The following is a 26743-nucleotide window of genomic DNA, read 5'->3' as shown; positions in this document are numbered from 1 at the left end:
TCCATCATCTGGTTCTAATGGTACGTAAATATGTAAATATGTGTGCACTTTTCATTATATATATTAATGAACATCCAATCAATTAATGGAGCGATTTATGGACGATTGGCGTGTCACGTAATTTACTTGATGTTTCATTTATAAAAAAAAACGGATCATCAAACTGGCGTTTTATTTCCATGGAGTATTTAATAATTGAGACTAAAAAATAAATGTTGTAATTTCTTGGAATGCATCTGGTGAGGATTCCTTGGACGACAAAGCGAACCAATGTTACAATTTCGAAGGAGTTACATATTAAAGATCGTCTCTCAAAAATATGTTTGCGAGGAATTTTCCAGTTTTTTGGACACGTGGCGAGAAGAGACGACAGACAGTAGCCTGGGGAAACTTGTTGGTGCTGTAGAGGAGAAGAGAGGAAGAGGAAGATCTCTTATATGGTGGACTGATCAGATCAGGTGGTCTCTTGGCTGTTTTGTGGTCGATGGACATCGAAATGCCATTTCTAGAGAAGATTAGAGAACAGTCTTTAACCGCACCACACCATGCGGCTAGCGAGCGATTTAGCGGCCGACTAGTTGCGCAACCAGATCAAATGTATGCAGTTGTATGGGGTATGTCATAACGTGCGACTCACCGGTCTCTCAAGTAATACAGCCCGCGGACCAGCGAGATCAGTCGTAGACGTTCAGTCTGATCTCGACGATTTTATGGCTTGTCTGTCGGCTAGGTGTCCGTTTATCAACCCAATCCTCAGTATTGAAAGACCGACTATAAAGAATTATATATATATAAAATAAATTATTTTATTTTCTTATTAAATATGTCTTAAAATAAAACGTTTAATTAAAAAAATGCAATAGTTCATATTTTCAAATGTTTTTTAATATATGTTTTAAAGTTAAAAAAGCTAATGATTTAAGTATATCATTGTTGTGAATCAATCTTCATCTTTTAACTTCAATGCATATAATTTTTTTTATCGAATTATATAAATTGAAAGTTTTGAAACATCTCTGGTCATATTTACTAGCATATTTGAACTGATTGATTGATCGCACATTATATTCTACGCTATGATCGGTTTCTATTGTATGTGTATAAAAATGAAAATGTTATGCAGAAATGCATCGTTGCGATAAATTGTATCCCGTCTATTTTGTATGCAGTGTGATCTGCTGAATTAACTGGTTTGCCCTTGTCAATAAACACGCTGAGTGGCTGTCTGTAATTACAGCTTCCGTGTGTCCTATATCCTTAATTATTTAACAACTCACAATGGAGAAGTTCATATTATTATAAGAAAACAAGCCAATTTGCATCGTAAGATGTTAATTATATTAAATATCGTTTCAATTTCCGAAATGCAATTGAAAAAAGTAAAAAAAAAGTTTTACTCGGCTGTTTAAAATCTAAACAGTTGAGGCTGTTTACACTATCAGATGTATAGTCATAGTAGTTTTGTATAAACTATTTACGATTATGAAAAGTCTATTCTTAAAATACTCCATCGATGAAAACTCTCGTAAATAGTTCAATATGAAAAAAATGAATGAAACTTTATTAAAGTGAAAACAAATGAATTATTTTTGAAATTAGACATTGCACGATGATTTTATTTTTATTTAATATTACGTAACATTTAAATTATATCACACTAGAAAAACATGCAAATATCATTTAAGATGTGTTAATTATAAAATTACTAGTGATGGGCTCGGTGAAATATGATTGGATGCATTATTATAATATATCTATTTTTAAATTTATATTCATATGAACAAACAAATTCTTAAAACTTTAATCGAAAAATGTAATGTATTTAGTTAAAAATGTATCAACCTTTAGTAATATGAAGAAAAAACAATACATTTATCATGAAAAATTTAGCTAATTGGTTTGAGTCCCCGCTAAATTTTTCAATAACGCGTTTTTTTTTAGTACGGAACTCATGGGTTCGAGAACCATCCAGGGTGAAAAATTTTGTTCCCGGTTTTTATTTTATACATACATATGTCATATAATGCATCAAATAGCGTTTTAACAAACAAACAGACAGAATTGGGCTATTTTGAATGGATTGGTGATTACTGGTCACAAAGCACTGATCAAATAGTCACTAAAATCTCTATAACGGAACATCTGGAAGCCGAAAAGTCCATCATAACTATCATACTAATGAGAACTTGAGTGCCAAATATTGCGTATTCGCGATTTTAATGGCAAAAATTGTCTTTGTGACTAATAATCCAATTACCACATTGAATATGTATGTATTCGATATAACAATTTTTCGGCCAATACGTTTCATCAGTAATTATGTATTGACGCGAAACTTGGGCAACGTATACTAAAATTTTACATTTTAAGTCCGATGTTTAATCAGAACTGTATGGAATAGTGGATGCTGAACGGCTGTAAATTATGATGATACAGTATACTCTCGTATATTAATTAATTTTTTTAAATTAATAATTTTTTTCTTATATGATAATGAGACGCACCGATTGATTGCGACCGTAAACATGCGTGTTATTTGAAACAAATGATTTCACACAGAAATGTTTTTCGTTCTCTTTTTAAATGTCTTTTACTATCGAGTTAATTCTTTCAGTCGCTTTTGATCATCGAAGAAGTAACAAGTGCGTGTGTGTATTGAGAGCAGATTTTTTCGTAACATACGTATGTTTAATTATTATCAATTACTTTCTGTGTGAAATTATTTTCTTTTCTATTAACTCAAAAATATTTCAGATTTACATACCTGTTCGAAATATACATAGTTAAACAAAAAAAAAATACGTTAGAAGCGTTCGCAAGAGTTTGTGATAGGTCTGCAAGTCCTTCGAAATAAAAAAGTACGAAAATGTCAACATACGAAGATTTGAATGCAACTATACTCATATGATTAAATTAAAAATGAGCAAAAGGAATACCAATTAGCGGTCAAATGTGTATGGAAACAGCCAAGTTTTTCCATGGGAAATTAGGATTCGTAGACAATTGATGTGGAAGGCAACGGAAAACCACCACATTAAATGTTCCAAGTAAATATCATGATTGACAGCCTCGGTCCTCAGTCCCCGGCAGGCCTTAGATGGTCAGAGGGTGCTAAGAATCTCCGGGTCAATCATGAAATTAGCAACATGGAACGTCCGAACAATGTACGAAGCAGGGTAACCATGGATAGAGAGAAGATATATGTATATCATGATATCCAACCTCCTACGAGGAGAGAAATAAAAGAGAAGAAGAAGAAGACAACTTCAATGCTTCCTCTGGCTGATTGACTAGATTTTTTTAATATTTTGGTAATATAAAAAAAAATACAAAAAACAGTAGTACTAACTATAGGTACTAACGGCCACATATCTGCTTAACTATAGGCGTTTTTCTTAATAAATAATGAGTATTAAAATTATAACACTAAAATTTGTGTTGTAAATATGATATTATATTTGAAAGTAAAGGTCTGACCGCACTATGCGTCTGCGACACGAACGGCATCGTGCGGCCAAATATTGTTTGTATGAAATTGTATGAGATATAACGCATTGTATTAACTTTGCCGTGTTGTGTCGTGCTGCAGCAGTCGACGGCCGTATAGTGAGGTCAGACCTTAAGTCAAAATATGATGATTCGGATTATCCGTGTTTTTCAATCATCCATGCCCCTCCTCCCCAGCATTAGCCCGGATAATCGAGAGTGTACTGTAGATATTCAGTTATTAACCTTGAGATCAGGGGCGGTGACTTTAAAAACAGGTGGGGCTAGATTTTTTTTTTTCCAAATAATTGAACTGGTTTTATTCCTGGTTGAAATTGATAGCTCTAGTATGCATGATTTGTCTAGGACAAGATTTGGGCTGGAATCAAATCTTAATATACGATGTTTGTATGAGTTGAATTGCACATCCGTCTCCGTTTGTATTTTGTAGATACGTCATCCGATATATATATATATCATAAAAACTTATACTGTTTTGGACTACTTTTACTTTTGGCCTTGCGGCAAAAGTGGAGTGAGGAAAGTTGTTATGAAATAGATACACATTGTTGACCAGCGTACGATTAAAAATAAACGATATGGGTGTGCCAAAAGACTGGTGCAGAAATAAGAAATTGTCCGTAACGACCATGTCTCTGTTTCATTGTACGACAATTTCGTAATATACACGCACGTGTGCCGATTGTTATGTAGATGTCTCAAAACGTGTGCAGTTTTTTCCGTCATTATTTACGTTGTTTACTCGTCGAGCCCGAATATGACACGTTTCAAAAATACGAATGATAATTAAATCGACCGTAATGTCTCGACGAGGCGACGTGCATATATCAATATGATTACGAATGTATTATCGCCGGTGAATTTCGTTACGTCGATGAATGATGGAATGAAATGGCGGGATTTTCGCTCGGTTAAATATTTTATGAAAGGAAATAAGTGGAGGGTTTTTTTTGGCGATGCGAATGAGAAAAAAAAGACGCTTTTTTATGGAAAATACATGTCTAAATTATACCGGTTAGGATCCCCTGCGAATATGGTCAGCGATTTCCAACCGGGGTACGTGAGAGGTCGCCAAGGGGTACGAGAAATAATAATGATGGGGGAAAAACATTGCTATCATAATCATCACTCTCACCCACCGATTACTTATTGATTATATCTTTAGCCAAACGTTGCATGGGATGGTTTCCTATATGTATTACTCTGGATGAAAAAAGTAAAAAATTAAACTTTTTTCGTTTTTAGAATTTGTAGCAAATTAGGGTTAGTGTATATAAATCTTAGATACATATTCTTCGGAACATGTAAAATAAATATTTATCCAGTGAATTCATACGACTAGAATATCGTGTATATGACTTTTTTGGAGAAAATTTTCAAATGAATAAATCATGCTATTTTTTCAAAAAAATTTACTTCTGCGGCGCTTTAATACTATTTTATACAAAAAAGTTTATGAATTATATTGTGCTTTATCAAAAACAAGATCACGCTGTCTAGTTATTGATAAATAGTTCACTCGAGGCGTTGAATTAAAATAATGCTAATTACTTTTTATTTCAGACGATAGGGAAAATATTGCAATCGTCAACGTCCATATAAATAATATATAGATAATACAAACGAATGATAAAGTTGTATTGCTGTCGGTTCCCTCATCACTGAGGATCGTGAATGGTAAAGTAAACAAATATAATATAATAATATGATATTAATAATAATAATAATATATGTAAATATAGTAATAATATTAAATAATAATAAATATAATAATTAATCAATCGATTGAAAGTCAATTTATGGCGGTCGGTAAAGTGGCTCCATGCTCCAAACATTCAGTGATGATCGGAAATGAGAAGACGCGGCAGCAAGAACATAATTTGACGATAAAAAGACGACGTAGGGAGGCCACTCTCATTCAGAGAATGGTACAAAGTGAGGCACGTGCCCTTCTACATATGTACATATGTAACGCGCTGCAACCTTTTGGTAGCCCGAAGAGAGCACGGTAGCAGTTGTTGTATTGTATCTTCTTCATTGTATTCTGCTTATATTTCGTACATAGTTCTCTATTATAGAGACTAGTTTGTTAAATATTTGTCTCTTTATTATATACAAATTTGAAAATTTGATTTAATGTTTTTTTTTTTTAATAAATATGTATTATCTTTTAATTTAGGGGGAGGGGCTGACGTCCTCATAGCCCCCTCCCCTGGCTAAGACGATGGTTTGAATATATCAGTGATGAGCTTTGCTAGTTAAAAAAAAATCGACTGTAGATTTGTTTTAAATATTGTTACGTACACCGCGTAAGTGCAATTGGATTAGGCCGAGTAGCATCCCAGAGACTGCGTGACTGTTATAATTGGTTTCGAGGACTATCTCCAGGCTTAACAATGAGATACCCCCGAATCCATTTAGCAGGGGTAGCGGTAACTCGGTCGCATTCCGGTAGAGTTCTCAGAACCGACATCGGTAGCGTGGGACCGACTTCCGTGGCACATCTAGTACGTAACCATAACAATAGGTAAACAAACTGGACGTCGAAGATGCCCTGAGAGACCTATCCGTTATAAGGCGGTACTTAGGCGATATAAAGACATTTAGGACGGAGCACTGCCAGTGCGTGTATCTCCTTAATCACCAATAAATGCTGTGAAACGACTTTGGCCTTTTACTTGGATCCTTCACCCCTACGCAACAATATTATATGTACCAGCTCAATTTTAGTGGAGGGGGCGTTTTGAAGTTTATTAAATTACGAATAATAATAATATGGGGGGTACAATTTTTGCAAATGGGCTGCAAGGTTGGAAACCACTGCAATAGTCTGTCGACCGTATGGAAATCGTTGCGGTGAAATTGGAAATTTTATGTTTTAATTTTTTTAAATAATGTATATCATAAATTATTTGGTTTATTATATATAAATTGAAAAAAATATCAGAAATACTTTTTTTAAAGCGAGTGGGTTTATAATGTTGGAACTCGGCTAAATAGGCGGCCGGAAAACTTGGGTCATATTTGGTTTGATGACATCTTATGAAGGAAAATATGGAATTTTACTAAAATATTATTCTATCGTAAATCGTCAGTATCACAGCTGGTTTTATACTTTGTTTTATTTTTGTTTCGTTTCAGTTGAGTCAGAAAAAGTTTCTGGATGATTTTTTTATTTGGCATCGTTTTGATTTTATGAAAGTTGCGCTATAATACAACTATGTAGATCAGCGTTTCTCAAAATGGGTCCACGTGACCCCCTTTAGGAGGCCCAGACCTTCTCAAGAGGGGCACAAACTAAAATTATATTTTTGGGTAGGCATAACGAGCTCTTGGGGAGACACAGTCTGAAAAAAAAAATTATTATGAAATCTTGAATAAAAAGAACAGCTTAAATGTTTTATTTGTCATCAAACTATATATATACATATTCATAAGTTTGAATTTCGTAAAATATACTAGCTTGAGCAAACGATGAGGCGGCTTCAATGGTTGGCAAATATCGAGGATTTATCGCATATCTATGTATATATCTGAAAAACTATGTGCGAAATATTTTTTAAATAAGGTTGGGAAGGCGTTTACATGGGTCTCTTAATATTATAATAAAAACAATAAATTTCATTATATCAAGTCCACTTCGAGATCACCTTTTTCGACAAGTAAGGAAAATATGCAAGGAGGATTTTGAGCGCCTTCTACATTGTTTATCGAAGGGTAATTGTCTTAATGGTGTTGTACTTTGGAACAGTATTGTGTCCTTAATGTGTTTGGGGAACAACCACTTTGAAGAAGAGCAAGAGCGGGTGCAAAATGTGATATCGTTTAATTATCAGATATATTTGAGAAATTTAATTTGTCAAACAAACAATTACAAGGAAAATTTTGTAATCTCATAACGTGTAAAAATGTAATTATTGTTTGGAAAGCTCAATCTTTACAAAATGAATATTAGACGACGTGAGTTAACACAATTTCCCAATTCCCTCAGGGGGGTGGGGGGCACCGGGGGTGAAGATGGGGGTGCCGGACGCGAAGGCCCCCGGGGCCGGATTCTGGATTCCTTTTTGTTTCGGATACAGACTCCATTTTCAGTTCCGGATACCGATCCCTGTTTCATTTCCAATTCCCGATTTCTGTTTTAGTTCCGATTCCGATTAATTATTACAATACGTATTGTAATTTTATTTTAAATCATGTATCAACCCCTTTCCGAAACCATCCGTTGAAATCAACGGGCACAACACTAGTATGTTCATAGTAGACGTCGTGATTCTCAAATGCACGTTTAAATCAAATTAGCCACCGCAATGCAAGCACTTTGAGTGTAATGCAAGCACTTTACTTATAGGCCTGGAAATACTACGTCTCGGATTCAGCCCTCGTATCCATCACAGGACTTTTCCAGAAATAGAATCAGCTATTTCAGCACAAGTGCATGCTGCTCCGCCGCTTCAATTAATGGCTAAGTCGATTGCCAATACACAGTGGAGAGTGGAGTGTGCACAACGTACGGAGGGAGTACCGATTTTTCACCTTTAACTACTGGTCACATTGTGTACAATCATTTTTTAGAGGATTTACTATTATAATATATGTATGTTTGAATTTTTTTTTCAAACCCAGAAGAATGTAGTACGTACGAATCATTGAGCTGGCGAAAAGTCGGTACGCCGTGACCATACGACAGTTAGACATGGTTTAAAGAGTTAATTCTGTCTCATTGACCATCCGTACCACGTGCTCTTTCATGATGTGAATTGACAAACTCAAACTCTGGGTCACAAATATTTAAATGTAACCAACAAAGCTGCAGAAATTAAATCATACATCGAATTTTTATTTTATTTTTTATTACATTTCATACCAGGAAGGCCTTACAGGTAAACTCCAATGCGCCTTCCTGGCCAATTACAAACAATACAGCATTTTTATTATACAAGTCGCTGAATTACGAGACACTGAAAACTCGCAAATTAACGAGACATCTATGAATTGTACATATGTACATTTTATTGTACATTAATCATACTCAAATAGTGGTGACATAGTAGGTAGTAAGGATTTTTAGCCAATTTTTAATCGGGAACCGTTTCAACAATGATATCAGAGAAAATTGGCAAACTCTGATAGGAAACGATTGACTTGGAGTCACAAATATACAGGTCTGACCAGCAGCACTACAGATATACTCAGAAAAATTCTTGTCAATCGAGGTCAGCTCATGGGATCGAACCCGGCGCCTCTCGACGCTAAGCAGAAGCTTAACGACCGAGCTATGCTACTGGCTATTGTATGATTATTTTAAATCGAGAGGATCGAACTCGGGACCTCTCAGCTACGTACTAACAACGTCCGCTAACCACTATGCTGATGGTTGTTTACAAAAAATATATAATGTACTCTCGATTATCCGGGTGAATGCTGGAGAGTACAGATGCGTGAATGACAGATCACATGAATTTTAAATTTTCCATTAATCTGTATATTTCAGATACGTACTTGCTTCGATCTCTTTACAATTCGATAAATCTATTCCATGTTAGGAATAATCTTTCTGCATGATTGAACCAGTGTTGTTGGTTTTACTTTCGACCAAGATTTTGCTATTCCGTGTATAGCATCTAATAAACTATTCTTTTCTAGAAATCGATCTTTATTTTAAAATATCATAGTATTATATTATTCTAATGTGAATGTATAGCATAATAGGAAAAAGAGCTCAAAAACCTATTTACAATTCTTATAAATGCTCATAATACATATAATACAAAATATTAATTAAAGACTCTATAAAGTCGATGACCTAAAGCAGATTGTGTTTAGGTAATCTTTGTGTTATACCTGAAGGGTATAGACATTTTGTTGTAATCACCGAGACTCTTCACAAGTGTGTTAGTATGGCTATTAATGATTCTGTCATATAATCTACTGGTTAGTTTGTTAGTAATGTCTGTAACAAACGGAATATTATATATGGCATGCAGTTTTTTCAAGTTAGTATATATGGGTGTATTATAAATTATTTTTAGGGATTTATTTTGTATTACTTGGAGCTTGGAAAGATTAGTATTCGAGGCGTTATTCCATACAGGTGAAGCATAGGTTAATAATGGTAATATGAGCGCGCAATATAATTTTATTTTATTTTGAGTTGATAAAGAACTATGGCGATTAAATATTGGGTATATTGAGGATATACCCCTCATCGCCTTGCATTTCGCTGTCTCAATGTGATGTGCCCATCTCATTATTTTATCGAAGTTACTCCTAAATATTTTATTACTGACTGCCATTTCAGACTTTATTATGTATGAAATATTGAAATATTATGTATATATTTCATATGTGTTTTCTAAAGGTAAATAAGAGTGGTTTAAAATTTTATTTCATACCTACATATATAATAAAATTTCGTAGTAAAATGCTTGTTTTATGAAAGGATGCGTAGAAATTCGCTTTTACGCCGAAGGTCACGTAAGCGCTTTGCGTAATTCCATCTTCTGCACAAATATAGCACAGCTTTATTCAATACCAGTAACCATGTGCACGCATTTGTGCATTAGATAGAAAAAAGTGAACACTTTTGTCATTGTGGTGTTTGTACGAACAATCGGTGTGGTCAGTTGATAGGCTGTGCATGCGCATTGTCGATGTAACGTCTGTACGAAAAATCAATGTGACGAAATAAGCGTTATATAATATAATACATGTACATACATATGTTTATTGTAAAGTGTGATTTGGTTTTTGGACCATCTACTTTGAACGCACTGTAAGTTTCGTTTCGGCAATAACAGTTACGATTGTGTGTCATGAGTAATCAATTGTTAACGACGCATTGTGCAATGAAACCGATATTGAAATTCGAAAATAACCCAACGTATGCTCAAATTAATTTAATTGCGATCCGATTTTAGATGGTCGCGTTATCAGACGTGAGACAAATGCTAAAAATTGCAAAGGTGAGACAAAAGTAATTTCTTCATTGGAAATTTTGAGGCTTTTTGATTGTATTTCGTAGCGGTTTTCAGCTAATTTCTGTAAGAGAATAAATTAAACATTACTAAGGAATAATATTGTTGAAAGTGTCTTTGTTTAATATAATATATTTAAAATCGGATAGAGAAAAACTAACAAATTAATGAAATTCACGGAAATTTTGAATTCTTATCTTGAATCCCGGGAAAAATATTTCAATGTAAATGGTTTAATAAAGGCGAATGTACATACAATGTATATCCTATGATAAAACTATTATAAAGTGAGTATATCCTTGTATTGACGATTCCACAATGGAAGATACTCCTTTAGATTCTGATTAATACGAGTCAATTGCGTGTTTGATGATGAATGAAAAACTAAATAAAGACAAATCTACAAAAAAGGCGTAAATAAAAATAGACTTAAAAAATAAATCAAAGAGAAGAAACCGATGTTTTCGTCCTTTTTTAGCTTTAAAATCAACAACTACCGAAATTTACAGTTTTTACCGAGTTTTTTCAGATTTTTTAAATAAATTTTATATTAATAAAAAAAAAATTTAATTGAAAAACCACAGATTATATCTGTGTATCGTCTTGTGTTCCGAGAATTAAAAAAGTCCGGGAAATCAGAAACCCTAGTATGTACTTACATACAGGTACAATTGACTATAATACTTAATTGAATTACATATAATACCTAATTGATCTAATCATCATGAATAATGTTTAGACTCAAACCTACATATGTATGTATGTATGTATGTACATATCTATTCATGAACTGTTGCTGGTAATTCAATCATAAAAAATGATTGCATTCATAAATTCATTTTAATTTATAGATATGTTGTCGTTTCCTATTGTAAACTTTTTTGAATTTGTTCTAAAAATTATTGCACAAAAAATCCACGTTCAAATTTTAGTGCATTTTAAAAATATTATTACGCAGTACATGAAGTGAAATATTCGATCTAAATAAGCTAACGGATATACGAGTCGGAAATTCGTATTCAAGGGTGAATAGCATGTGCCGATTGGAACGACTGAATTGAAAATATGCGAAAATATAGAGAGCGAGAGAGCGAAAAGCGTTCAGCTTCGGAGTCTGCGCACAGAATGATCTTTTCTGTTTATAAACATAGGCGGAAGACGCATTTTCATAAAACATCAAGCGACAAACGTTCGTAACGACAAACGAAGCTTTTATGGCTCCAACACGAGCTTTCAGCTGAAATATGAGACTACTTTAACGAAACGAAAAACAAGCACAAAGCATTTCCAGAAACCCATAGAAATATCCGAGATAACGCAAATGATCATCTAGCAGTGACAATTGATTGATGTAAGATGTACGAGACGCTTAAATGCTGTCTTCCGGTATACTTCTGTACTATCATACATATATATGTATGTATTTAAGTACATCCCATCGAAGCATCTGCATCTCGTCTTGCGTTCAATATGCGTACTAGCATCTGTTTTGTGTTGTTATTTGATTCGAAACGAAGGACTTAATATGTATTGTTTGTTCAAATGTAAAAATTCATAGCGAAAAATTTTCCATTGCATTTTCGTTGATTTATTACATTACGTTTATCCTAAACGTTTAAAGTGGTTTTGGGTGTTTTGTTTGTTGTTGTCATCCCGCTCTAAATTAGACTAAATTAACCAGTTTATTTGGTGCGCAAATAGAGTGTTATACCACCGTTTTCCGAACTTTGCAGATACAAAAGGAGTTAAGGTTTATAACAGTTTATGCATTCATTAGATTTGTTTTTGAGTGAAGTATTGTGTGAATGGATTTTATTGAAGACTAGATGAACCCAACTTGCGTTGCAAATTCCAGAATAAGGCATGCAATTCCCGTTCCCGTACTTTTGCGTCGGTAAAATCGTAATGACGAATATTATTATTAAGAGGCTTTTTCCCGTTTTCTTTCCACAGTAATCTTCCCGGACATGCATACAACAAATCCTGAAAGTTCTATCGTAATCGGTTGAATAGTTTGGGAGCTTATATGAGATAGACAGATAGACAGATAGACAAACAGACATTCAATTTTATAAATATAGATTTCAGATATTTAGAATTTAGTACTGAAGTTGAAATTATCATCTAATACCGGTTTTGCTTGAGAGATTGAAAGAATTTTCGGAAAAGTGTGTGGTTTATGTAATGATATATCAAATTTAATGGTAAATTAAAAACTGTAGAATTGCATAGCAGACACATACATACGTATTCATCATTATATAATCAGATAGTATGTAAATACATAGATAAGAGCATTCCAAATCGGTTTTTAAATGGTTATCTGTCAAAGTAGGTATAGCAAACATATGTATATGAAAATATCAGGGCTGTGGAATCGTTTCAAAATTTCCCGATTCCGACTCCAACTGTATGTATCTTATGATTCGACTCCGACTCCAAATTGAACGATTTAATTAAGATCAACTTTTATTGCCAACATATAAAATTCTTTGTAAAAATAATAGCAATTTTCAAAATATAAAAAATCAAAGGAATTAAAAAAATCACTAAAAATTGACATGAAAACCAATTTATTGAATTATTAGTAATGAAATGGTTATAAATAAAAAGGAAGTTTATTTATAGTGTATGTGCATGAATTTAATACACAAACAAATCAATTTAATAAAAAAAATGAGAAAAAAAGACGGAGGAAATAGTCGGTTTTGGCTACTCCATATCAAAATACACGTAATTCAACAATTTTATATATATTAGGTGTACCGGAAAGAGTTTCATTTTTTTTGCAGATCAACTTAAATATTCAGTTTTTCAATTTTTTTTGCATATTTTACTCCAAAATATAATCTCCTCTAATTTTCATGACTCTATACCATCTTTTTGTCGATATTTCAATCCTTTTCTTCAAAAATCTTGCCAGTTTTGAATTAATAAATGTTAATAGTTGGTTTACCACATCACTCACGCTGTTGAATTTTTTTCTTCTTAATGTGGCCTCCATGGAACTAAATAGGTAATAGTAAGAAGGAGCGAGGTTTGGTAAATAAAAAACCATAAAAAAACCATATTATGGTTTGAGGTATAAAAAGGATAGCGTTTTTCCCTGAAAAGTGGAAAAAAAAACCACGTTTTCCATCACTCTTCTTTTTCGTGCGTGCAGGACAAAATCCATTGTCTATTTTTCCGATCCTTTAAAATGTTCATATATTCTCTGTGATAGTTCTGTGGTAATTTATAAGTTTCTGTGATAGTTCTATAATTCGATAATTTTTTGTGGTTATTAAAAACATGCATTGAGTAAAAATGGATTTCTTTCCGGTACCCCTAATATGTATGTATGTAATATGATTTTTATAAAGAAATTATTAAATTACAATTTATTAATGAATTTAGGCACCTCCACCTAAGCGCGCAAGACTAGAGCGTGCAATAAGTTACCCCGACAAAAGCGCGCCGACATACACAATTGCTCAAAACAAAACCTTAAAATAATAAAAAAAATAAGTTTTTTTAATTTCACAGGACTGCTCATCGATAAAAAATGCTAGGACTATCAGTTTTAGTTTTTAAATTTTGTAGGACGGTTTTGAACGCCAGAATTATTATGTAAGCATTGCAAAGTCGGGGGTAGTAGAGGTGACATTGTACGTACATATACATATATTGTAAAATTAAGAAATAATAAAATAAAATGCTTCCGAATCGATTTTAATGTTAAATAATTGGCTTTTTCTTTCTGAAGGACATTTTATTTCGAATTTTTTTCATATAATGATTATGTTTTACTTTCAAAACACTTTTAAAATAAAATACATGGGAATAAATCCAAGTTTACTTGAATATTGCGTTTACCTAGTTTACATTAAGTATTGAGCGATAATATAGGCGCGCTTATGTCGACGCGCTTATGTTGGCGAGCTTATGTCGCGCGCGCTATGTCGGCACACACGATTTACTTCTATAAAATTGAAAAATTATATTTGACACATACCGTATTACTATTAATTAAAGTAAATAATAAAAGGAGTCGGTTGATTTTTTACGATTCCGACTCTGCTTGAAATGCTCCGAACCCGCGACTCTGACTTCACAGCCCTGGAAAATATAAACAAAAAATTATGACGGTAAAATTTATAGTACTCGGCGTTTCCCGGATTCGGATGAAAATTATTAGCCAACACCTTAAAAGAACCCCAATTTCTTCCAAAACCAAATTTACTCGTAATAATCAACATATAAAGCTTTTGCGCGGCAACTAAATTAATCAACGAGGAATTGTCGAAGTCAATAAAGTTTGGAAAACTTTGACTTGTGTATTATTAGAACATGTGTGAATTGAACATGTTATTGCGAACAGTTTCTGTTCGAATTGTTCTTTGTATGATGCATATTACATAATACGTACATATGTATTGTACATATGTAGAAATTAAGTTTATCGTATTACACTTTATAATGCACCCCGAGCCCTTTGTTTCTTTGTAGACTTTCGATCAATACTTACAATAGGAAATCGCATTAGAAGGGCTTTAACAAACTGACATGGGAACTTGATATCGAACGAATAAAGAAAATGTGTATTTAAATTCCGAATGAAATTATTCAGACCAATAGAAATGCTGGACGATGGCCAAAGATCAACTATTTTCTTTACATAATTTTATTTTGTAAATTTCCTTGTGTATGTCAAAATACGTACATACATACAAATATATATGTAGGTACATAATATAAAATATATAATTTAGTTGGAAAATTGATAACAATGAGAAGTTGATTGAATTTTAAAATATTTTATATACATTGTATTAAACAGAAAAAATCTATTCTAAAGGCCCCCAACGTTTATAGAACCTGTTTATTAACCACATATGTATAAGCTAGGGTACGGTGAAATATTTATCATACTAAATTTGGTACTTAAAAGTTGAAAACCAGACTTTGTATGACGTATGTATGTGCAACCAGCAGCAAGGAATAGTGATTAGCATATAATGCTTTCGAACAAAGTGGTCTCGGGTTCGAGTCCCACTGGTTGCTGCTGGCCAGACCTTGATTTGTGACTCCAGGTCGATCGTTTCCTATCAGAGTTTGTCAATGTTCCAACGAAAAAAAGTTAAAATTTATTTGCAATTGTAATTTCTAAATTTTATTAAACAGTTCATTTGGTAAATACAATGTATGTGTGTATATTCATTTTACATTAAATACAACGTCTATGATCAAAGATTGTACAGAAGCGTTGTAAGCATTATACAAGGCAAATACGATCAACAGAAATTTGCAGCATTTTATTAAAATTAACGAAATTCGAGATGCTAAAAACTCGAAATTAACGAAAAATTCGAAAAGGTAGGCAATTCGTTGGAATCGTTTCAATGAAAATCAGATAAATTGACAAACTCTGATAGGAAACCATCGACCTGGAGTCACATAACCATGGTTTGGCCAGCAGCAACCGGTGGGATTGAACACGTGACCACTCTGTTCAAAAGCATTGTATGTTAATCACTAATCTATGCTGCTGGTGGTATATTTTTTATTTTATTTTATTTATTTTCGATAAGGAAGTCTTTGTGAAAGAAAACAAAATTGTGATACGACATAAAATGTATTTCCATTAAAAAAATATTTTGCTTCCATTAATTTTTATGAAAATTAAAGCTTTCTTACTAAACATTATCGATAAAGGAAAAAAAATCAACGGACCGCTTTATGAACGATAAACATTATTTTTTTACTTCCCCGCTTTGTTCTTTCTTCTACGTTATAAATTTATTCTGTAAAACGAAATTGACTTCGGAAAAATTCAATTTTTGAGTTCTAATTAATAAAAGGTCGGGGTTTAAAAGAAACTCGTTAAAACTTTCGCATTTACTTCAATCTGAAAATTGTAAGTGGACTCACGCTAAAAATTCATACTACATACATATTTAAAATTCTCTCAACAGCTTGCGAAATTTCGGCGATTAACCGTCTCACGACGATAACCGAGCAATATTTGTATGACGTAATCGAGAGTAATATTACGATGCTTAAAGTTGGGCGGAAACTTCGCATGAACGGATGCGGAAAACTAGAACAATTTTCCAGATGCGGAAAATGGCACGTACGGATATTGTCAGCTGCGAAGCAAAGAAAAAACAACAACAAGCTTACAAAACAAGAACGGAATTGTTTATATATTTGTTTGAATTGGTAAAAAGTTTTCCGTACCGTATAAATTCATCCTTGAAATATTTGATAAATTAGATACAGCTTTCAAATACAATTTGCAAGAAAAATAAAAATTGTCACATGTTTGGAAAAAATATTTCACATGATATTAATTTTTACTCGAGTTACTACTATTATATTGCGTTTACTTTTCGACTTCCTTATTAGTTATGCATTTATTATGTAAAACGAATTTGTCGAGCATATTAAACTCGAAAAATTAATATGAAACGCACGTTTGTCTTTCAATGTTAGTCTGAAATTATTTTAAAATTGATGTCGTGACAAGGTTATTAAATTGTCAACAAATTTATGTGTAAAAACTTCTTATTCGTTTATAGCTATACTAGCTTTATTACCCGGCTTCGCTCGGTATTTGTAATATAAACCGCTTAAACATGACTAATCTAATAGTAAACATTTTGTTAAATTTATTTGAAAAGTTTTATTTAATATAAATTTATTTGAATAGTTTTATTTTATATAAATTTATTTGAATACTCTTTTGTTTTTTTTTTTATTAAATATACTGTCACGACAAACAAACATAAATAGTAATTTTCTTATAAAAAATTATATGTACGCCCCCGGCGTCTGCGCCCCCTAGGGCTACGCCACCTGCGTCCCCCTGAGCATTTGCTAGGGCTACCCCCCTGCACCCCCTGAACCTTTGCCGTCTAGGGCTACGCCCCCTGCGCCCCCTTGAGCATTCGCCGTCTAGGGCTACGCCTCCTGTGCCCCCCTGAACCAAGGCGAATCAGCGCCTATGAATCGAAAGAATTTATAAATCGAATCATTTGTTCGATGACGTCACGGATCTACGAACGAACGAACGAAGGATACATACATACATACATATATACAAAAACTCTTTCCGAATTATATATTAGATTGTGGAAATTCTTACATATACAATTTTACTTTGCCTGGGATCGAGTAAATTCAGAACGGGTCGAGTATAGTTCAGTTGTAGTACTTACACATATATAAATAAATATAATATATTATACGATATTATACATATATATGTACATATATCAGAATGTATTAGATTGATTTTAATACATAAACATTTTTACTTGATCTATGTACGTACTAACAATAGATGAAGTTTTGTGATCATGCGAAAATGAACTCGAGATTTTGACTGATTCGAACTCGGAATCGATCACTGATTACGTTTTCATTATCTAGAAAAAATGTGTGTGTGTCTGTGTCTAAGTTTGACACTTAGTATTGATTACTGAAATTCTTATCGATACGACGTAAATTTTTTTTTGGAACCCCTAAATGTGCACATATGTAAACATCCGTACATATAGAATGCACTAAATAATATTCGTTCTGCTGGTTACGTGCAGTTACCGATCTGTGATGTGATAGTAAAAACAGATTTTAGATCGTGACAATTATTGCTGTTTCGAGTAAGCCACGTATGTACACATTACGGAACATATGAATGTGTCCCATATATGTATGTATAATGTACTAAAGAGAATTTTTCATACTGCTGTTTACGTGAAGTTGCCTTAATGGCGGATGAGACTTCCACTTATATTGATGACCAAACCGAGCAAAATGGCAAAGTATGAAAACGATCGGATAAGAGCCAAAATTTTTACTGAATTGTAATCGTAATGCAAGGTGAGAAGAGGTAAGTAAAAAAAAACAAATGAATGTTTCCATTAGATTGATTTGCCATGTTGTTGTTTACATTACAAATACCGAGCGAAGCCGGGTAAAGCCACTAGTTATTTACATATATAGTATAGGTATAATAAATTCTGGTTAGCTGGTTTAATTTGCCGATAAAACTTTACTGGTTTTAATATATTAAAACCAGTAAAGTTTTATCGGCAAATTAAATTCAGCGTCCAATTAAAAAAAATATAAAACTAATTGGTAGTAAAATTCATGGGAAAATATTAAAAAGGTCTCATAATGAATTGAATCTTTCGCTGAAAATCTGAACGTATCGCTATCGTAGGCTTACGCTATTATCAAGATAAACTTTATGGTGTTTTACGGCGATAGATTTTCTTTGCGATTGGATTAAGCCAATTCAAAAGCAATGAGTATTTCCCATGGGCGGAAAAGTCGACTTACTTTCCCGGAAAATTTTCGTAACAATCTGCAAAATTTAATTCGGCTATTTCCGCTGGCAGATCTGGAAAGATAGCCTGGATGCAGTTAGGGCCCACATTCGCCGATTCTGGGCGATTGTCGCTTGGGACGTTCTTGACCCGGACACCAATCGCGTAGTGTGGCTTCATTGACGGGATGCGAACCCGGCACTCCTCTCTCGGACACCGGTGAATGCGCTACTCTGTCCATCATCAGCCTCACATCCAAGACGTGACCGCAGACGTCCATCAGATTCTTCATCGAAAGATCGTCCAAGTCGAAGCAAGATGTCGGATTCCGACGAGAAACTTCACATTCAAGTGAGAGCTTTGTTTGTTGTTTGCTTTGTTTAGGTCGAAGCTTCGTCGACTGCACTTGTTGTTATCAATTCTGTATACAGATGTAGTGTTCTTGTGGTGAAACATTTTGCGATTGAATCAGGTGTGCTTTTGAATTTTTGGTACGAAAGCATTTCATTGTTGTAACGGTCTGGAATAATTTCGGTGCGTTCTATTGTGTGGGAAGAAGCGTGTTTTTGAGAGATTCTTATGAAAAGTTTAGAGCGGCAGATCTTTGTATGTATCACAATAGGATCAATTTAATAGATTTTCAGTCCAGGCACGTCATGTCGGTGTGAATGAATCATTATGATCCATTTTTTTTTCAATAAAATGTACGACGAATCTGCGAAAACAATTGAATTGATTTTATTCAAAAATAAAATAAAATTACTGGAACCATTTGTTTTTGAATTGGCATGTGATTTCTTGAAGAAATGATAATACCATGAATAATTCATTACACAATTTTATATTATTTAATTGAAATTTTGTTTATTGTATATTAATTTTATTTCAAAATTCTGTCTTCGATAATCTGTCAAAGTAGGTTTATGAATAATTCGTAAATCGAATTTGTTCGAATTGTGAGATATGTTTTATTTATTTAAGACTAGTAATAACTTGTTGATGCGTAGTATTTTTTTTTTTTGCTGCCTAGACTTAATAGAGGTTGAATTGGGTGATTTTACTTCTTTAATCAGTTTTTCTAAAGTTTGAAAAACCCCATGAGACCCATTTCATTGGAATAGAAAATTTTCAGAAAAATCGTTTGTCTAGTTTTTGACAAATATACATATGTATGTATATATTCTACAGTTTTGAATCGCTGCTGTAAAGATAATCTGGTTATTACACGGTCTTGCCTCTTCGATGTGCATCTTTTCAGTCCGGTCCCCTTCTTACGATCAAAACTTCCAGATTCTCTTTTTTTTTCTGTATTCTTGAATCAGTCTATATAGAACATTCCATTTTCTTGGAAATTGACCGAAACTCGCTAATGTCGCGATTTTTACACTCTTCTCCAATGATAACTAAGCGCGTTTTGTCATGTTGACGTGTTAAAATTCGAATTTGATGCTTTATCCTCGAAAACCCACACTAAACTGAACTCAAATCTTAGAAAACAATCATATTTAAAATATTTGGTCGTTAAAAATACCTATAAAATAACCCTACACATAAAGATATAATCCTTTCATTGCCTCGAAGTCATAAAATTCACAAGCATTCCGTTTTATGTGACTGCTGGTGTATATATACATATATTTTAAATACATACATATAAGATTAAATCGTGTAATATTATATAAATAATTTAGTTTGAATCATTGGAATTAACAACAGCTACGATTATTGCCGTCATTCATGGAACTTATATAAAATAATATTATTACTATATAACTTTGAGGCCAATATATTGATATAAACGACAATTCTTGCTCTATGGTTCCAATTATGTATTAATATGTGAGATATAATCTTCGATTCCGAGATGAAATTTTTGCGATTATACATAGATATGTACACATATACATATGTTTTATTTTTGTCTTGTTTTATTTCTTTAGTTATTATTTTGTTTCTTTTCTGTTATATTTTTGACCATTGTGGCGCATTAGGAATTCCTATAATGCTACAATGGTTCAAACTTTAAATAAATAAATATGTATGTACGTTCAATGACAAAATTCAGCTGTTGAATCGTATAAAACTGATCATTCCAATTGGGTATTGTTTTTGCAGTCCGGTTTAGTCTTGTTTTGCACCGAAATTGATACGTTCAGCATATGTACATATTTTTCGGTCAAATCAATTTCAACTTTTGATTCACGAGTCGCATTGATTGTTGTCAAATATTCGACGAAGCAATCAAATGAGCATTTTTTTAGACGCGGATTGTCATCGTCGTCCGCAGTCATTTTTCATCTCGTAAACAAAATCATTGAAATCATTTTGTTGTTCGATTCTTGCAGTTCGTGTACTGGAGAATTTTCAGGTCGTTGGCACACAATAAGGAAAATTTCTTTCAAATTGTAGTTTTTATCGAGGATTTGATATATTTGGTATACGGGTCTACCTCACGGGCCGGAATGTGAAATTATCGAAAACGCAAATATCGGAAGGCAAAGATCGAAAATCGAAAGATCTTAAGTCGAAAGATAAAAAAAAGGGTGCATGGTAAACGGTACATAGTCACTTAATTTGCGCGAGCAGGATACAACAGGAACAAGAGGAACAGGCTTTTCCCGTATTCTGCGCGCGCACATTAATACGGGAGGAAAAGCCTGTTCCTCTTGAAAGTTTCTGAAAGTTCTTTCTGAAAGTTTTGCATCCATATACGAATACACATTGGTCGAAGATCTTTTTCTTCATGCACAGTGGCATTTTAGATTTAAATACGGTATTCATTCACCCAAATGCATTCCATCGTCTTTTTTACTATCGGACATGTCGATAAATACTTTTAATATGTTTAATATTCAATATGCAAAAATTTATAAGTTGAATATACATATGTATATATTTTCAAAATTAGCCAAAGAAAATATTTCAAGAATATAATGTATCGTTTTTTTTTTAATTACATATTATATAGTATAGCTATATATGAGCCGCTATATTTGAAAGTGTCGGAAGTCCAATTTTCAGATCAAAAAACCTTTTTTGGAACTGAACCTTCAGTTTGTCTGACTTCACAAATTGTTATTACTACTTTTAATTCGTTACGTCCAGAGTCTAGAAAAGGCAGAATAAACTTATTAGAATCCACCAGTGTTTTTAAATATTATAAAACACAAAACATTATATTTTACATTATAGTTTTGCGAGATATTTCTCGAAATGAAGAAAAGTGGACTTAAAAAAAGCCACTTACAAATATAACGGCTCATATGTACATACATACATACATATATGTACATGCTAATTTGATCAAAATATTATATGTGCGTATAAAGATCACCAGATGGCAGTTTTGTCGGTTTTTTGTCAGTGTATAAATTTAGATTTTCCTATAACATTATGTACATATATACATATAATCCGTATAACATTAGGTACATATGTATGTTCATAGGCAAATTTATATAAGTTCATACATTTTAAATATATAGAGTTTGTGAAAGATTTTTTGACAAGAAAATACATTTTTAAAGGTACTTTCTGTCACCCTTTCAACTTAGCCGCCCTTAGGCGTTGCTTCGTTTGCCAGCTTCCAGGCGACGTCACTGGATAAATCGCAAAGCCTCTCGTGTGAAAATACCTCGAGGCTTTTTTTGCGGCGAATTTTCGACATTCCGACAGAACGGCTATCACTTATCGTCGGTAAATTATTCTAATAACCGGTATGTACCGATTTTACTCACCGTAGAATAATTATATAGCATGCTCGTGTGCTAAATTAGTTTAGCGCATTTTGAACCATCCGAATTTCATCTTAGTTTACAGTTCATCGCTAACCGATTCAACACAGGTTATTTTAACTTTAAATTTGGAAATAGCGACTGTTAACCGGTTGCATCAAATTGTACTCGTGCGAGTACGTGACTTTTGTCAGCTGTAAATTAAGCGACAGCGGTCGCGTGATTTCAAAATTCACATTTGCCTAAAATTAACACTTAAAAATGATTTGAAACTAGCATCATCGTGACGAAACAATCCTATTCGATGTATTTGAATGAAAATTAAACTGCAAATTAAATTAAATACAAGTTTTATAGTAGACGATTCTTATTGCCAATGTGCGCCCTCTCCTCTAAAAGGCTCAGTTCTAGGGCAAAACTAGCACGATTTCCGATACCGATTCGCTTTCATCCGTCGTAAAATAAACCTATATATCCTCAGCTACATCAAAACGGTACATGACTGATAGGTTATTGTGTTTACCGAGCCGAAAATAGCAACAGTACATAGATGACGCCTCGTGAAATGTGAGATTAGGCGAATCGATTGTTTATTCGCACTATCAACACCGATTTCGAAACGTTTGAAGACAAAGTTGCCTTCTTTGAACACCCTAAGACCGACCAATCGATGCCTGAAATGTGTCAGAATCCACCCAATCATACTAACATACACGAATTTCTGTTTTTTCCGTTTAATCTTTCGACAGAGCAGTTGTTAAAATACGATTAGCAGAATCTGCTGGTTCCGATTTTGTGTGTTCGTTATGAGTATATATGTATTTATGTACATCGTTGGCGTGGCTATAAATCGATTCAAGTTCATTGGAAATACATAAAAACGAGTGCGTGCCATTTTGTATAATAGATATACATTTTTATCGGACGTTAAACTTCGAAAGTGAAACTGGATAGGTGGACGTGATGAAGTGCACGCGAGCAAACTCTTGCGACTTTATCTCAAGGCGTGTTTATTTATTTATTTATTGGTTAATCAATAGATTCATTTGAAATATTCTAATCCAAGGTGATTAATATATGTATGTACAATGAGGAGGTTTGGAATTTTTCAGTGGGAAATACGTGCAATCATTTCAAAACAATTATATACAATATGTATGTAGATCGATAAATCCTTTGTATTTGTTGAAAATTTCATATGACGTGTTAACCAGTAGCATATACATATGCTTTTGAACATAGTGGTCTCGGATTCGAGTTCCGCTGGTTGCTGCTGGCCAGACTTTCACTGGTTTGTGACTCCAGGTCTATCGTTTCCTATCAGAGTTTGTCAATTTATCTGATTTTCATTGAAACGGTTCTAAAAAATTGGCAACCTTTACCAATTTATTGCAATTTTTGAGTTTTAAGCATCGCGATTATCGGTGATTCGTATAAAAATGCTGCAAATTTATCCATAAATGTTTCGCGAATTTATAATTTTTCGACATCTTGTAATTTGACGATTTATGTATGTATATAAAAAAAAAATTGCTCCGAAAATGTAAGGTTATCAAAAATTTGTTATAATTTCTCCGTAGATATTTCTATGATGCTTTGTAAAAAATATTCTAAAAATTGTATGTCGTTGTTTGTAATTGGCCAGGGAGGAGCTTTGGGGTTTACGTGTTAGGCCTTTCTGGTATATAAGGTGCATATGTATGTATATGCATGTAAAATATGTAAAAATAGCTTGAGATTTTGTATAATAAACCTATGGAATTGTTTTGATCAAGATGGAGTAGTCATTGTAAATGTGTGAATAGGGTTGTATTTTTTGTCTTTGTATTTTTGTATCTACGATGTACATATTACATATGTATATCTGTATTTTTTCGGTTTCAAATATCTTTTTTAAACAAATTTTCAATATCTTCTATGGGTTTATCTCTTAGAATTTCACGTCGCTTAAATAATACTAGCAAACATACATATACATATTAGCTATAAGGCATTTTGGAATAATATTAGGGTATAATATAGCCCTTTGCGCCTGCGGATGACCGCTATAGAAGTCATGCATAAAATGCCAGTAGCGAGGATGGCGTGACTAAATGTGCTAACAAAATACTTCAGGCGTGATTCACTATTTAAAAATATACTTATATATAGGAATCAATTGACACATTTGATCAGTTGAATAAATATATGTATATACATATGTACATATGTAGATACATATTTAAGGTCGAAATTCCAATTTACAAATTCGCTAAAAAAGTACCGCGAGCAAAGGGTTAAAGGTGCATTTAGAAAAAAAATAGCTTTGCTCCTGAGAATGAATCATTTGGGCGTTAGAATAAAATAAATTACGCATTAAATAAATACATTTCTGTTATATTGCATTACAAATGTTACATTGAGCAATATTTTATCTGTAGTATGAAATAAAAAAAAAATGTTTTGATCATTTAACAAATAAAAAGTGCGCAGTTACAAAACATGATAAATGAAAAATATGGTGCTTGGTCATTATAATGCTCGAAAGTGAATATATGAGAGATGCGCATATATGTATGTAGGATGTGCTAAAGCGCATATCATTCATTTTAGGTTGCTTTATATTTTTCTGTTGTAAAAGTAAGTAGCTTAGAAAATGCCCGCATTTGATAATAAAATGCTGACCTAATTAAAACAATGGATTTGTAGTTTTTCAAATGATCAAGTCTTTTTTATTTATTTATTTATCAAAGAGTTTTGGCCTTATTTTTTATTTTATTGTATAAATATAATATTAAAGAAATAATAATGAATATAAGTGTATAAATATTATATTAAAGAAACGTACTTTTTTATGTGTTCTTTTGTTTTATAATCGAATTATATTTTTTTCCTATTATATTCCCGCTTTTTCTTTAATATATTAGAAAATATTTTTAAATAGTATAATTCCCACAATTTTATTAAATGCTCACGATAAATGCGTATTTGTTTTATAAAATGCGCATTTAAATTGTCCGCATAATATTAATATAACGGTATCGGAAAATAATAATTCCCATGTACACAAAAAATATTTTGATAAAAAATTAAATTTCTAATAAAATAGTAGACGTGTTTACGTAGATAAATTGGTTAATTGATTAATAATAAATTCTACACTTTGGGTACTGATACTGATACCAAATTTTTTTTCATTTTCATTTAGCTGCAGAATTAACCATTAACAAATTTGAAACGTAAACGTTAAATTAAGACAATTGAGTTGTTGATTGCTTATTTTGTGTTAAAAATGCTAAATACAAATTGTCCAGCATTTTTGTTTTAATTGTATACGCATTAGATTAATTAGAGAACTATTTGATAGATAGAAGTAGTTAACAATTTTAATACTTTAATTAAATTAGTTGTAAATATAATTATAACAACCGTTACCTTTTTCCTGAATTATTTGTTATTTTTCATTTTCTACCAAGCATGGTTTGAATTATTCGATCGATTATTAACAATGGCATGGATTCGTAATTAAATTTGTGTTTTGTATTCATTTCCAATATACATACAAAGCTTATGTCATCGTTTTTACAGTACAACATTTTGAATTCACAGCTTTGTGCTTATCCCACATTTCATATTTTGGGTAAATACGTTTATATGCATGTATATGTATGTACATACATATGTAGATACATATATACATACATACTATGACTAATCCCTTATATGTAGTAGTCTAAATGTAAACATAGAAAAACATTATAAATCATGTTTTTAGTTTCAGTTTGAATTTATGATCAGAAATATATGTATGTATGTATTTGAGAGCATCTATACACATATGTACTTATGAATATATGTATGTATGTATGTCTGTATGTATACGCTTTGAGTATATTTCATTTCAAATGAATGACTTTGAAAAATTGGTTTATTCAGCTATTCTATTTACATTGTTCAGTATAAAAGTTGTAGAGTGTTATTAATTTATTATGCAATCTTAAAAATAAATTGTATACTTTATGATAGAATTTACATCTTAATTGTATCTTTTTTTTATTTATGGCTGTTTCAATTAAAACGAAACGTTGTGCTTAAAGCTTGAGTTGAAATTTTGAACACGGGACAATATGGTGTTGTCATAATTTATTTAAGTCAGGCAAATGTTCAAAATCTCGTTGACGGAAATTTTCAAGACCAGATGCTCGTCTTAAAAAAACAAAACACGAAGTTTTTT

The 26743-nt window shown here is 32.6% G+C and overlaps 1 protein-coding gene across 3 annotated transcripts in view; it reads left to right on the top strand.

The window, feature by feature from the left end:
- LOC143914989 (uncharacterized protein ZK1073.1) overlaps positions 1-26743 on the top strand; it is a 64503-nt gene that overhangs the window by 9139 nt on the left and 28621 nt on the right. Inside the window, exon 1 of one of the 3 annotated variants that reach the window (XM_077435458.1) lies at positions 18869-19147. The exons of the other annotated variants lie outside the window; for them this stretch is intronic. Coding sequence (XP_077291584.1) covers positions 19115-19147 — 33 coding nt within the window. The 5' untranslated portion in view covers positions 18869-19114. Of the gene's footprint in view, positions 1-18868; positions 19148-26743 lie in introns of those variants that run through there. 3 annotated transcript variants of the gene reach the window in all.

Source organism: Arctopsyche grandis, chromosome 1 (genome assembly GCF_051622035.1).
Source record: "Arctopsyche grandis isolate Sample6627 chromosome 1, ASM5162203v2, whole genome shotgun sequence".
Classification (NCBI taxonomy): domain Eukaryota; kingdom Metazoa; phylum Arthropoda; class Insecta; order Trichoptera; family Hydropsychidae; genus Arctopsyche; species Arctopsyche grandis.
Note: the sequence above shows the minus strand (reverse complement) of the source record. Positions and strands in the feature narration are given on the sequence as shown.